Source organism: Amphimedon queenslandica, unplaced genomic scaffold (assembly GCF_000090795.2).
Source record: "Amphimedon queenslandica unplaced genomic scaffold, v1.1 AMPQUscaffold_13095, whole genome shotgun sequence".
Taxonomy (NCBI): Eukaryota; Metazoa; Porifera; class Demospongiae; order Haplosclerida; family Niphatidae; genus Amphimedon; species Amphimedon queenslandica.
The window spans coordinates 69,673-83,600 of record NW_003546669.1 but is presented as its reverse complement, the minus strand read 5'-3'; the positions used below and the strand labels follow the sequence as shown (position 1 = coordinate 83,600).

Below are 13,928 nucleotides of genomic sequence, written 5' to 3'. Positions count from 1 at the left end.
ACCACTGTTACCCCTGTTACCACTGTTACCACTGTTATCACTGTTACCCCTGTTACCACTGTTACCACTGTTACCCCTGTTATACCTCTGTTACCACTGTTACTACTGTTACCCCTGATACCACTGTTACCTTTGTTACCTCTGTTACCACTGTTACCCCTGTTACCACTGTTACCCCTGTTACCACTGTTACCTTTGTTACCACTGTTACCACTGTTACCTCTGTTACCACTGTTACCCCTGTTACCACTGTTACCTTTGTTACCTCTACTACCACTGTACCCCTGTTACCACTGTTGCCTTTGTTACCCCTGTTACCACAGTTACCTCTGTTACCTCTGCTACCACTGTTACCCCTGTTACCACTGTTACCTTTGTTACCTCTGTTACCACTGTTACCTCTGTTACCTCTGTTACCACTGTTACCTTTGTTACCACTGTTACCTCCGTTACCACTGTTACCTTTGTTACCTCTGTTACCTCCCCTACCACTGTTACCCTGTTACCACTGTTACCCTGTTACCACTGTTACCTTTGTTACCTCTGTTACCACTGTTACCTCTGTTACCTCTGTTACCACTGTTACCTTTGTTACCACTGTTACCTCCGTTACCACTGTTACCTTTGTTACCTCTGTTACCTCCCCTACCACTGTTACCCTGTTACCACTGTTACCTTTGTTACCTCTGCTACCACTGTTACCACTGTTACCCCTGTTACCTCTGTTACCTCTGCTACCACTGTTACCCCTGTTACCTCTGTTACCTTTGTTACCTCTGTTACCACTGTTACCTCTGTTACCACTGTTAACTCTGTCACCTCTGTTACACTGACTGTTACCATTGTTACCATTGTTACTTGTTTTACTTTTGTTACCTCTATAAGCCAATTCAACCATGTAATGGTATCTCAGTTAATCTACCTTTCAAATTTGTATATTTGTGCTTGTTTTATGCTGTGTCATAATTGCTTTACATATACAGATAGATCTAATAGCATTAATGCATAGATCTTTCATAAATTCCTTTTTTTATCACAAAAGTATTACATCACTGAACCACTCTAAAACATGCAGCAAGTATATCATTTATTAAAAGTAATATTGCTAAATAAGATTGCTTACTGAAATACATCATTAGTTATAATCCAATGCTGCTTAAAAACCCTGTTCCAAATGTATTTTTATGCTGCCTCAATACCACAAACTTATTATCATCCTATAAAGCAAGTAACACTGACAAGCTTTTATTGGTTACCACATACATGTTACTGTGTAACTTCCGTTACTGGTAACATCAGGCATTAATATACTCCTTAAGCTCCTATATCTTGCCATGTCTAAAAACTATAGGATACCGGGAACATTACAACAAGGTAATTCATGAGAATTACAACCTTGACCATCCCAGAGTGGATCAGATGTATACAATTGCTGTTGATATGGACTACTAGCTGCTGATTCACAGAAGTAATGATCACCAACAAATGATTGAATTTGTTGAAGATTACCAGAAGTACAAGGACAGGAATGGTCAACTGAAGTAGTACTTCATAATTGGCAGCCATTAGTGTCTAGACATGTTTACGAGGAGACCCACGAGTGATACTAATACCATCAACATACTCACCATTCAAATTATTGCGATTAGAAAGATCAGCATTAACTGCATCAGGTGTATAATATTGATATCCAGTTACTCTACCACACACCTGAGAATAACTGATACCATTAGATGGGAACTGAACTGATACACAGCTACCACTGCTTGTTACTGGTCTACCACAAGCTCTAACTCCTCCTGACTGGTACAGTCTAAACCCAGAAGGACAATTCACTGTAGCATCAGTCATATCCAGGTATGCTAGTCTTGTCCATCCTACTCCTGAACCACACAATTCCTCCATATTACAATAAGTATTGGTAGTTCCATTAGAAGTTGCCAGTAGATACATACCAGAAGGACTTTTTGGTTGCTTGTTCTTAACCTCCTGACAAGAGGTAGGAAGAGGAGGAGAGTCGGAAGAAGTTTCATTGTGTAGCATCAGAAAGTCTTCCACTAGTAGCAGTATATCATTGATAGCTCCAGCATTAGAGGCAGTGGTGTTCTTCATAAGAGAGTCCTTATGATACCATCAATAGCCTGAGCATTGCTCTTTGTAGTGTTAAGCAGCTCCTGAAGGAGTGTATCATTGTGACTGTCATCATTGGAACATGAAGCAGAGCAAGTAGCATAATTATGACAATGGATAAGTTGAGGGAGACAAACACTGACCAAAAGAAAAACAACATATTTTAGTGGTTTGTTGATCAGTTGTGTAATGTGCTTATTTATAAACTTGAGAAGAGCCTGACTGATGATGTCAAAATAGGTTGTTTGAAGCACAAGAATTCAAATATGTCCATATCTGCACACCTGTAAGGTTACTTATGTGTAGTTGTGTACAAAAAATGCAAGAAACGTACTCTAGTACAAGCCACTCCTTGATTATCAAAACAAGCATTAGTTATGCAACATGCAACTGATGGGTATGATAGATCTATTCATAGACCACATCAACAAAAACATTACTTTCAAACAACAATTATTTATCATTTGTGTAAAGCAAATTTTTCCTACAAACATTTAATGATCTCATGCATGAGTTCTTTTGAAATGATGGACAAGTTACTAGTAATTACACAAGACTGATCTAAAAAACAAAAGTAACACAGAAAACTAAACTGTTCTACTGAACATAAATTTCATAATAGCTGACAGGAACATCTTCATTATCAGTTCCCTCATCTCCACACACCCTCAACTCAATATAGTCAGTAGTGGTAGTGTTACCATAGTCTCTGTGAAACCATGGGATACCAGGAACATTACAACAAGGTGATTCGTGAGAATTACAACCTTGACCATCCCAGAGTGGATCAGATGTAAACAATTGCTGTTGAAATGTACTAGCTGCTGATTCACAGAAATAATGATCACCAACAAATGATTGAATTTGTGAAAGATAACCAGAAGTACAAGGACAGGAATGGTCAACTGAAGTAGTACTTTCAAAATTGGCAGCCATTAGTGTCCAGACATGTTGACGAGGAGACCCACGAGTGATACTCACACCATCAACATACTCACCATTCAAATTATTGTGATTAGAACCCAGAACATGATCAACAGCATCAGGTGTATAATACTGATATCCAGTTACTCTACCGCAAACATGAGAATAACCGATACCATTAGATGGGAACTCAACTGATACACAGCCACCACTGCTTGTTACTGGTCTACCACAAGCTCTAACTCCTCCTGGCTGGTACAGTCTAAACCCAGAAGGACAGTTCACTGTAGAGTCAGTCATATCCAGATATGCTAGTCTTGTCCATCCTCCTCCTAAACCACACAACTCCTCCATATTACAATAAGTATTAATAGTTCCATTAGCAGTTGCCAGTAGATACATACCAGAAGGACTGCTTGGTTGCTTGTTCTTAACCTCCTGACAAGAGGTAGGAAGAGGAGGAGAGCCAGGACTAGTTTCATTGTGTAGCATCAGAAAGTCTTCCACTAGCAGCAGTATATCGTTGATAGCTCCAGCATTAGAGGTAGTGGTGTTCTTAATGATAGAAAGAGATCTAATGATACCATCAATTGCTTCCTTTGTTTCTTTGATAGCTTGTTCATTACTTCTTGTAGCATTAAGCAGTTCCAAAAGTAGTGCAGTATCATTGTGATTAGCTCCAGAGACAAGAGTAGTATCAGTATCACTGCATGTACTACATGATGCAGTACAGACACTGTTATTAGCATCAAAGGTAAGAGCAAGATTACTGCATTGGATAAACTGAAGGAGACAAGCAATGACCACAAGAGCAGACAGCATCTTCTAACTTAAAGTTCTAGTTTTAAGTCTATTGAATGTCCTTTTATAAAATTTATAAAAGCCTGACTGATGACGTCAAAAATAAGTTGTTTGGAGTTACTGATTAGTACAAAAAATGTAAAGAACGTACTCTGGTACAAGCCACTCCTTGATTATCAAAACAAAACATACACTAGTCACGCAACATGCAACTGATGTATCTATTCCTGATAATTTATATACTAGACCCAAACTATGCATCCTAATATCATTTTCATGGTGTATGCATAGTCTATATTTTTTGTTCATGGATTGTCTAGCCAGTAGTCACATATACAGCACTGATGTATGTCCTGACTTTCTTATATGTTATGATCATTTGCATGGCATCCTACACTGTTTCCAGTAGATTAGCATTGCTGCTTGCTTGTGGCATCAATAAAAGCATTACAATATTTGAATTATCAATGCCTTATTTCTCATCATCATTGTGCACAGGGTTTCACACAGGATTTCAGCATAGTGCTAATGCAGTTTCTTGTCAGTGGATTGTTGATTTGACAAAATCTATGAGGGGAGAATTCTACCCATTTATAACTTTTTTTGATGCCTATAGATGTCCTAACTAATTCAAATCAAATTTGAATTTTTATGAATTTTAAAGCTGCTCAAAATTAGGTCAACAATCAAACAATTTTTGTCAAAAATTGGTAAAAAATAATTTATAAGTTTTATAATTTTTTCATACACATACATGTCTTTATGTTGTGTATCAACTTTGAATTGATTTTGACTAGTTTTGGGTTTTTATGAATTTTTAAAGTTGCTCAAAAATTGGAAAACAACCAAAGGCTATATATAGCCTTTGGCTGCTGGCCAAATTTGACTAGGAGAGAATTCTTAATTTTACAGTTTTTTCTGATACATTTAGCTAATTTTGATCAAAATTGAGTTTTTTTAATTTTAAAAGTTACTCCAAATGCTATACATTAACTTGTCAGCTCATCAAGCATGCCCACTAAGTATGCTTTGTAGGAAACACTGATTCTTTGTTTACAGTGTACATGTAGCCTTTGTTATACATACATACAATCGGAATAAAGCTGCACTTCTGGTACATGTACACATGTAAGTACCTGAATTAATGGAGTTCTTAATGGACTACTGATCTCAGTTCCACATTAGCTTGTATTTCATTATATTTTTCAGTAAGTGAATAAAAAAACTTGAAGGTTCCACCTTGTGGGGTCTACAGCATATAAATGTACCATTGGTTATCTTACCTAGTAATAATAATAGTATAAATTGATACATTTTTGGGGAAAATTATTCTATGAATATGTATATCACCTTTCATGAAAAATACTTCATGTTTTCTTTACTGATCATTAATAAAAAATTGTTACGAAAAATTTTTTTGAATATTTTTAAATTGCAAAATTAGCAAAATTAAACCACAAGAAATATAACCACTAGATGTATCAAAAAATGTTATAAAAATTTGGGTTGACTTTGGAGCCATTTTTCAAGAAAAACCATAGGCTATAGCCTTGGGTGATTTTCAAAAATTGGCCATTTAAAAAATAGCCATAACTTTAAAAATTGAAGTCGGAATTGATTTAAACTTTCTACACAGCATAAAAACATCAATATGCAACAGAAAATGTAATAAAAATTTGGGGTGATTTTGGAGCCATTTTTCAGGAAAAACCATAGGCTATAGTATTTTTCAAAAATTGGCTGATTTTAAAAAGTAGCCATAACTTTAAAAATTGAAGTCGGAATTGATTCAAACTTCCTACACAGCATAAGAACATCAATATGTATCAGAAAATGTAATAAAATTGGGGGTGAGTTTGGAGCCATTTTTCAAGAAAAACCATAGGCTATAGCCTTGGGTATTTTTCAAAAATTGGCCATTTAAAAAAATAGCCATAACTTTAAAAATTGAAGTTGGGATTGACTCAAACTTTCTACACAGCATAAGGACATCAATATGTATCAGAAAATGTAATAAAAATTGGGGGTGATTTCGGAACCATTTTTCAGAAAAAACCATGGGCTCTTTGGGTAATTTTCGAAAATTGGCCATTTTAAAAAATAACCATAGCTTTAAAAATTGAAGTTGGATTCAGCTTAAACTTTCTACACAGCATAAAGGCATCAATATGTATCAGAAAATGTCAAAAATTTGGGAATCTATACAATAATAATTGATAAACAATGCACAATATTTTGTCTATATTATAGTAATAATAATAATGATGACAATAATAATGATAATGATAATGATAATAATAATAGTAATAATCACAATTATGAATAAAATGACAACTTACCATTCGCACATCATGTCAGCTATACTTGGCTCCAATTCCTGCTTGAAAATGTTAAGCATCTGACCTCCTCTCCAGATGTTGTTTTACAAATTACAAATACAACTGAAATTAAATTACATTATAGTAAGGAAACCTTTTAATTATAGACAACAATTGCTACTCAAGATCTATTAGAATCTAATAGACCTTGAGTAGAAATTATTGTTTAAAAACATTTCCTTACTATAATCCAATTTCAGTTGTAAATTGTAAATAACATCTGGTTGTGCAACATGTTGCATGAAGTTGAGACTCTCTCTATTTCATGCAACATGTTGCCCAACCACATCAAAGGTTTGACCACAAGTTGCAAGCAACAATGCTGCATAATGGATGCCCACCTTTAGATGCTTAACATTCTAAAGCAGGAGGTGGAGCCAAGTATAGCTATTTATATAAACAAGATAAGCTCGAAGAAAGATAACTCTTAGAATGCTTACTGGAAACAAATGTCTTAAACTGCTGCAGTAGAGTGACTAATACTTTACAGAAAAGCTGGTAAGTACGTAGAATAGCCTATGATCATGCAGACAGCTCCACAATGAAACAGAGCAGCCTTAGAACTGCTGTGTACACAAGGCCTTCCATTTACCTATTCAATCCCTTCTACAGCAAATATCACTTAGTCTAAGATGTACATGTGGATAGCCTGGGTATTCCTTATCATTACTAATGAGATACTGTTCTCTGATGGCTCTGCTAAACTGCCATGTAATGAAGAGCTCACAAGTATGGCATGACACAGACACACATTCTCTAATTGATATCTTGTTTCTCAATGACACTTTTTTTAGAGAGTGAATTTGGCTGGGGTCGTGCAAGCTTATCGTGCAGCGAAGACAGTGCAACCCTGTATTGGCACATACCAATGAATAGCAACTTTCGGTACTTTCAAGTTCAATTCCAGTGCTACAATTCCACCTATGATCCAGTAAGAAAAGCACGCATCCTAAAGCTGTTATTCTGTTGCAAATACTATTGTAGCTTTGAGCTTACTAAAAATTTTGTGCACATAAGCTAGCCTCTTGCATGAAAATTTTGTGTGGGATAAAGTAAAATAATACATCTCTCCATTGTGGCTTCACATTACTTAGAAACACTCCCTCCTAGTGTACACAGTACCTCCTGACTCGCCCTCTCTCTATCCTTGGCCTCATATTAGATTACACTAGCAGGTGCAGGCATAAAAGAATTATTAATAAAACATTATTGAATAACATGCACAGTAATAGGCAGCGTGTAAAAGCTGTGGCTTGTATCTTAGCTGGGCTGTTATGAAAACTGTAGACCCGAAAAACAGGAAAATAACATAATTATTAATATAATTAGACAAGGCTCAATTAGCCCTCCAGGTGCTTGATTGAGTTGAGTATCATTCCATCATTTGATGTGCCAGGTGCTTTTCTTTGAATTGTTGTGACGGTACAAACAATGATTGTATCAAAATAGTCATTATAACAGACACCGGGTGGCACTAGGCAAATTGTATTATCGTTTATTTTACTTCTTTCTCTCTCTCTCTCTCTCTCTCTCTTTCTCCTCTTTTATCATTCACTCAGGAAAACTTTAACATCGTTAGTTCTTACGATCTCTTTGATGTAGATAGGATGGAGACTTATTATGAGCTGGAAGAGCGATATTGTAAAATGATTATATGTGCTGAAATCCTAGCCAGAGTAAAGAGGTATAAACTGTTGACTGTAGAATCCTGTGAACTTAAAGGTATGTGTTTAGACTTATCATAAGGAGGAAGGGAAATGCAAGCCTTCAGTTGATTATATGCACAAATTGGCTTCAGCTGATAGTTATCATTGGCTTTGTGTGGTGGGGATTTGAGCAGCAGCAGTGCAGTATGTTTGGTTGGAGCTTCATCCTGCTTTACATTTAAATGAATGCCAATGTGTTTCTTAGAAAGAATGATTTGACCCTCTAGATAATAAATAAAATCGTTCATGCATGAAAATAATGCTATGAATTTGTGTTTGCTTAAAGTAAATAAAGGTCGGGGACACATGCATCACTAGTATAACCCTTGCTACCAGTCAAAGCAATAGTGCACTTAGCTCAATAGATTGTATAGCATTCGCTTTTGAGCTGCATGTGCACTTTTCCTGGAATAGTTGGGTTATTACTGTTGAAGTGTGCCCTCTGTGTACTGTATGGATTGGACTACATTAAAATAACTGCTATCTACCCTTCCTCATAGATGACATTGTCACTCCTACTACCACTGACTTATCACTATCCTTTTCTAAACACTTCTCAACATACTATACAAACTTGTACTCTACCGCCAACTCTCTTCCTTTATCATCAATGGCATCCAGCACAGTGTCACATCCGAGGCCACCACAGAATACGAATGTGCCTACACCTAACACACAGTCACATGTACCTACATCATCCTCAGTGAATGGGCCAGTATTGCAGAGTAGCAGCTACAATGTAACAGGTTTGCTACACACCTTTCTTTTTCTCTCCCCTTTTTCTTTATCTAAGTTGTTTGTCACTCCTCTTTTCATCTTGATAGTCTAAATATATATTTTTTTCACTATCATACCTGTTATCTTGTGTAGTGACCATTGTTTCTACAAGTGTTACAGTTTTGGTGGCTTTGGTCTTCATTGTACTACTGTTAATATTTATATTTATAGTCTATCAAAAATACTGGATGTATTCGACAAAGAAGTAAGCTAATTATTATCTACAATAATAGTAATAATAATAATTATTATTTATTTCGTTTATTATAGGGAAGGAATTGAACATAGGGTAAGTTATAACATCCATGCATGTACATCATTTATAACTGACTATTTTTGCATTACAGGAAATATACAGCAGCATAATACTCATTCCAATATCTCGTGTTGTTTCAAGCGAAAGCATTAAAACTGAATTATGCAATCCTTCAGCGGATGGCAATAAAACAGTCGACCCAATGATAAAGAACCACTCTTCGCCGCCTCCTACCATCATAAAAGAAAACGAGATGGGGAAGGAATTCGATCAAGAGAGGCCTCCATCATCATCAGAAAGTGGTTATGGTGACAGCCCAGTTTGTACCAGTAGCAGTACCATCAGTGTTTCTGTAGATATAGACATATCCTTTGTCCCTGCTGACAATGGGCCCTCTCCTGTCTTCTCTCATAACACCTCATTAGACAATAATGATACTAATGCTTCACGACCAAAAAGTGAGACATACAGCGCAAGTAGTACTGAGTATGTTGATTGGAACGAAAAAGAAAAAGAAGATACTAATATTAATAACAACAACAATAACAATAACAATAATAATGACTATATTGACGAAGAGAGAGCTACCACTGCAATGTATTCTAAACGTATGTAGGTAGCTCCTCACTCATTTTTTTCAGCCACTCATATCTTAAACATGTATAATAATAACACTATTATTACAAAAATATTAATTATCAAAAATCAAATAGAGATGAGTACATTATGCACACACACTACATGTACATGTATGTCTTCACCTAATCATCATAACTGTTTTCTTAAGAGAGTAAGACTTTCCCTTCCAGCCTTCCCATATAATTCCCTCACCATCAACACTAGCATTGTACTGACCATTTAAATTTGAGTGAAGGCAGCTATCAAACCACCAGCCTCCTTTGTGGTTGAGTCCCAAATTCCCATCCACCCAGTTGTCATTGTCTCTATCCGGAGATGAAAACTTTACAGAACTTTTCCGAGTACCTTTAGTATCATGAAGTAGTGAGTCACCAGCAGTACCAGAGTACCCACTTGCATTAACCTCGTACTCTTTGGTGCTGTCACTCACAATGAATGTAGTGTATTTAGCATATGCTTTGTTTCCGTTGTGATCTTCAAGGAGTATCAGTAAAGTCGTATTTCTTCGATTCACTAGATGGTAAAGTTTTGAAAGGCCGAGCCAGAAATTACTGGTCAGTGAGCCAAAGCCTTCTTCGTATGAAGACCAGTTTCTAAAGAAACTAATTGAGTCGTTTACCCTTTGCTGGAATACAGTCCATCCACCACCATCAGTCTCCATATCACAATACACCTATAATGTATATGTATTCACATAACATCACTATCATAACTGTGTTTATGTATTCAGTTTAAGGTGCATTGATTATACTTTGTGCATACAAACACTAATGCTGCTTTTACTACATAATAAAAATTGGCAGAATTTAAATAAAATTAATCCTGCATCTTTTAGTACTTATTAATAATGTACATACTTGAAATGGTGGTTCTTCATTGCTTGGATTAATGGGATAAACCCCATTCCTCTTTACTCCTTCTTCTAGCCAACCGTTACAATCAAACGGAACCAAACAAACTACAAATTAATGTACATACACTCAAACCACATCACTGTAATCAAGAGTATCATACCTGGAATAGAATTGACATTTGTGTCTTGTATGTCTGAAAGAGATGAAACATAACTGAACTGTTTACTAGAAGATGAGTAAGGAGAGGGAGATGGAGAGGGTGACCAAGCAGGAGAAGGGGAAGGAGTGACATCAGGACAATGTCCTCTTACACACTCAAGCAGCACAAAACATAGAAAATATACCAGAAAAAAGACAGATCTACTTCTCATGATGGACAGAGCTTTGAAATTTTAGTACACTAACTAGACAAGTGACAATTATACTATAAACAGCTCACGCCTGATGGTACCTGGTTGATTTAAGGTTAAGATATTGCAGCAATGCTAGCATAGGCCACTCATAGTTTTACAATCAATAACAATTACCAAATTTTTAGAAAAGCGGATAGCAGCAAGAATAACAGCTTGGATTTAGTCTTTATCAGAGTATGTGAGTGTACATATGTGTGTGTGTGTGTGTGTGCATTTAGAAAATTAATATACACATGTACAAAAATGGTCAAAAAGTAGTAGTGTCTTAGTCATCCTCTCCTTCCTTTTGAGCTTCTGTGGTAGCAACATCAGCTTCCTCATTTATGTCTTCTTTGACAATATCTAAATCGTTCGTTGGTTCGTTACCCTCTTCCTTAGTCTCCTCTTGCTCCTCATTGTGTTTTTCGTCAGCAGTTACTTCTCCTTTTGCTTCTATTTCTTCTTTTACAATATTTAAATCGTTCGTCGCTTCATTGTCTTCTTTGTTAGCCTCCTCTTGTCCCACCCCTTTGTCCTCTTTTTGGTGTTTTTCACCAGCAGCTATTTCATCATTTGTTTCTTCTGCTGTGACTGGTGACTGTTGCTCTGTTATGTCTTCGTCATTTTTAATTTGGTTCAGCTGTTGTCCAGAGCTTTCGTTAGTATTAGCATCTGCCTCAATACTAACAACTGCTTCCACCACTTTTCTATCTGTTGTGCCTTCATTTTGGCTTTCTTGTCCTTGTGGAACTGTAAGCTCAACTGCTCCTTTTTCACCCTCTTTACTTTCATTTCCTTTCTCCTCCTCCTCCTCCTCCCTTTTCTCCTTCTCTTCTTTACTAGTAACTTTATCTGGTTCCTCTATTGGTTGATTCAAGCTTGATAAGGCTGCCCCTTTGTAGCCTGGTTTCCTATCAACCAGTCCTCTCTCAATCAAGCTATAGCAACCCTCAATGATACATTGATTGATATCACGTGCAGTTACATCAACTCCTAACTCATTCTTTGCTTTACTACAGTCGGTTCTGGTGGTTACACCGATTTGCCTGTACAACCACTTCATCTTAGCACTCACAAATTTCATTGCCCACACTATTCCTTTAGGCAATACACGAGACGCAATACTGTAGCCTTGAGGCTCAAACTCTGCTCGAATGATGTCAGCTAAGTCTCTCATCCACAATGGCTCCCCTGATACTACGTAACGCTGACCTGGTGCTCCATCTACTTCCATTGCACGAATGTGGGCAGCAGCGACATCTCTTACATCAACTGTGGGAAAAGATACTTCAGCCAATACGGGCATCTTGCCTGAGAGTAGCTGCTCCATAATTTGAGCTGATGAAGAACAAACGTTGGTTAGCAGTGGGCCCATAGTAGCACCTGGGTTGATAACAGAGAGCTCAAATTTTTTATCGTCGTCTAGCTCAGACACAAAATCAAGAGCAGCTCTCTCAGCAAGGAGCTTACTCTTTTCATAGCCATCACACATTCCTTCAACGGACCAATCAGACTCAGTGTATGTGTACGTGGGGTCGTTGAGATGATCACTAACAACAACAGCTGCTAAAGAAGAAGTGAATACGAATCTCTTTACAGTCCCTGCAGCCACTGAGGCCTTGAGGACATTAAGAGTTCCTTGGACTGCCTGACGGACTAGCGTTTCTTCCTTCTCAAACACAAGAACGGGTGAAGCAACATGATAAACGTATGTAACTCCTCTAAGAGCCTCGGTCCAACACTCTTCATCTAAGAGCTCGGCCTCAACTAGCTCAAGAGGATAGCGAGCGTCAGGGACCATTCCTAGCAACGGGACGACCTTCTCCTCTGTCTTCAGAGACCGGACGGTGCCTCTTACACGAACATTGCCAGCTTTGAGGAGTTGTTGGACTATGTGTGATGCAATGAAACCAGAAGCACCAGTGACTAGAGCAACCGGAGCAGACACGTCTTCATCTTGCATGTCTTGCTCCCCATTGGAAGCCATTTTCATAAAACCACTAAGGGCAGAGTTTAGATATTATCTTTTAGAATGTGGATTACAGTAAACAGGATCATATCTGTAGTATTCCCTGAAGATGAATGGACTGAGGCCCAGTTCTATTTCATTATCAGTAAAACAGTTCAGCAATTTAGATTACTATGATCATATTAACAACATGAAGTTTTACAGCAATAAATTTACAGTAGATTGGTGCATGTTTCTAAACATTACAAAACAATATTAATAGCAGCGACAACTGATAGAGTTTACAGTTCTAATAATGTGTGACAAATTCAATAACATCAAACAATAATTTGGTACATTCAACACAAGTAGTTATTAATAGGTATTTATTCACATGAGGCGGACAAGGTAAGCCATTAGCACCATCAACACCTGGTCCACCACCATCAACAGACTCTGGGTTTTCATCAACGCATTCAAAAACACCATTTCTCTTGTGAACACCTCTCTCAGACATCAGGTAACCTTTGTATTCTAGAGTCCACTCAGAGAGACAACTGGTAATAGAAGGAATCATCAGTTTCACTTCTTTAGCTGCATAGCAGCGGACTGGACAAGGAGGATTGTGACTATGTGTACGGCAGTGTACCTGAAAATATGCCATCATGATCATGATACTCAGTACCATGCATAAGAGATTACCATATAGCACTTTATATTGGCCGAGTTTTATTTTGGCAATTGGCGGTTTGCAAGAAGAATCACCAATATTAAAACCACCAATCATTAATGCGCATGCTCAGTAATGCATGTGAACACAAAAATGGCCAAATTAAAAACTGCCAAATACAATTTTACAGCAAAATTGCCAAAATAAAGCGCCATGAAAATAAAGCGCTATATGGTAGTATGGGGGTACATGAGAGATCAAGTACTGAGAAATTTTTGGTAAGCAGGCATAGTTGGCTCACATACAAAAAAAACTATGCATTAAAATAAGACTCTTGGTTAAAATGACACATTTTTGATACCCTAAATTATAACAAACAAAAATGTTATTTTTAGCACAAAAGTGAGTTATCTGAACACAAAGAAGTACCGTATTTTACTGTATAAACGCCTG

General features: G+C 37.1%; 3 protein-coding genes across 3 annotated transcripts; 1 reads left to right on the top strand and 2 right to left on the bottom strand.

The window, feature by feature from the left end:
* Positions 1–6,605: 6,605 nt before the first annotated feature.
* Positions 6,606–9,676, top strand: LOC109585267 (myosin-G heavy chain-like). Its single transcript, XM_020001265.1, has 8 exons — positions 6,606–6,731; positions 6,846–6,962; positions 7,028–7,164; positions 7,793–7,955; positions 8,440–8,685; positions 8,810–8,921; positions 8,987–9,005; positions 9,064–9,676. Exons 2-8 carry the CDS (start codon positions 6,866–6,868, stop codon positions 9,586–9,588), a joined length of 1,299 nt encoding a protein of 432 aa, XP_019856824.1. The 5' UTR covers positions 6,606–6,731; positions 6,846–6,865; the 3' UTR covers positions 9,589–9,676.
* A 52-nt stretch (positions 9,677–9,728) lies between these two features.
* Positions 9,729–10,858, bottom strand: LOC100633058 (microfibril-associated glycoprotein 4-like). The gene is made up of 3 exons (XM_020001266.1): positions 10,626–10,858; positions 10,469–10,569; positions 9,729–10,284 (listed from the first exon to the last, which is right to left on the bottom strand). The coding sequence occupies exons 1-3, from the start codon at positions 10,834–10,836 to the stop codon at positions 9,730–9,732; spliced, it is 867 nt and encodes a 288-aa protein (XP_019856825.1). The 5' UTR covers positions 10,837–10,858; the 3' UTR covers position 9,729.
* A 112-nt stretch (positions 10,859–10,970) lies between these two features.
* LOC100632932 (putative uncharacterized oxidoreductase YGL039W) lies at positions 10,971–12,892 on the bottom strand. The gene has a single exon (XM_003389325.2). The coding sequence runs from the start codon at positions 12,848–12,850 to the stop codon at positions 11,144–11,146; it is 1,707 nt and encodes a 568-aa protein (XP_003389373.2). The 5' UTR covers positions 12,851–12,892; the 3' UTR covers positions 10,971–11,143.
* Between the last annotated feature and the right edge of the window lie 1,036 nt (positions 12,893–13,928).

Coding starts and splice junctions, on each gene's coding strand:
- LOC109585267 (XM_020001265.1), top strand. CDS start 6,866: ATGTACATGTGGATAGCCTGGGTATTCCTTATCATTACTAATGAGATA. Junction 6,963..7,027: donor ATGTAATGAAGAGCTCACAA/GTATGGCATGAC, acceptor CACTTTTTTTAG/AGAGTGAATTTGGCTGGGGT. Junction 8,686..8,809: donor TAGCAGCTACAATGTAACAG/GTTTGCTACACA, acceptor TATCTTGTGTAG/TGACCATTGTTTCTACAAGT.
- LOC100633058 (XM_020001266.1), bottom strand. CDS start 10,836: ATGAGAAGTAGATCTGTCTTTTTTCTGGTATATTTTCTATGTTTTGTG. Junction 10,570..10,625: donor AAATGTCAATTCTATTCCAG/GTATGATACTCT, acceptor ATTAATTTGTAG/TTTGTTTGGTTCCGTTTGAT. Junction 10,285..10,468: donor ATGAAGAACCACCATTTCAA/GTATGTACATTA, acceptor TATACATTATAG/GTGTATTGTGATATGGAGAC.
- LOC100632932 (XM_003389325.2), bottom strand. CDS start 12,850: ATGAAAATGGCTTCCAATGGGGAGCAAGACATGCAAGATGAAGACGTG.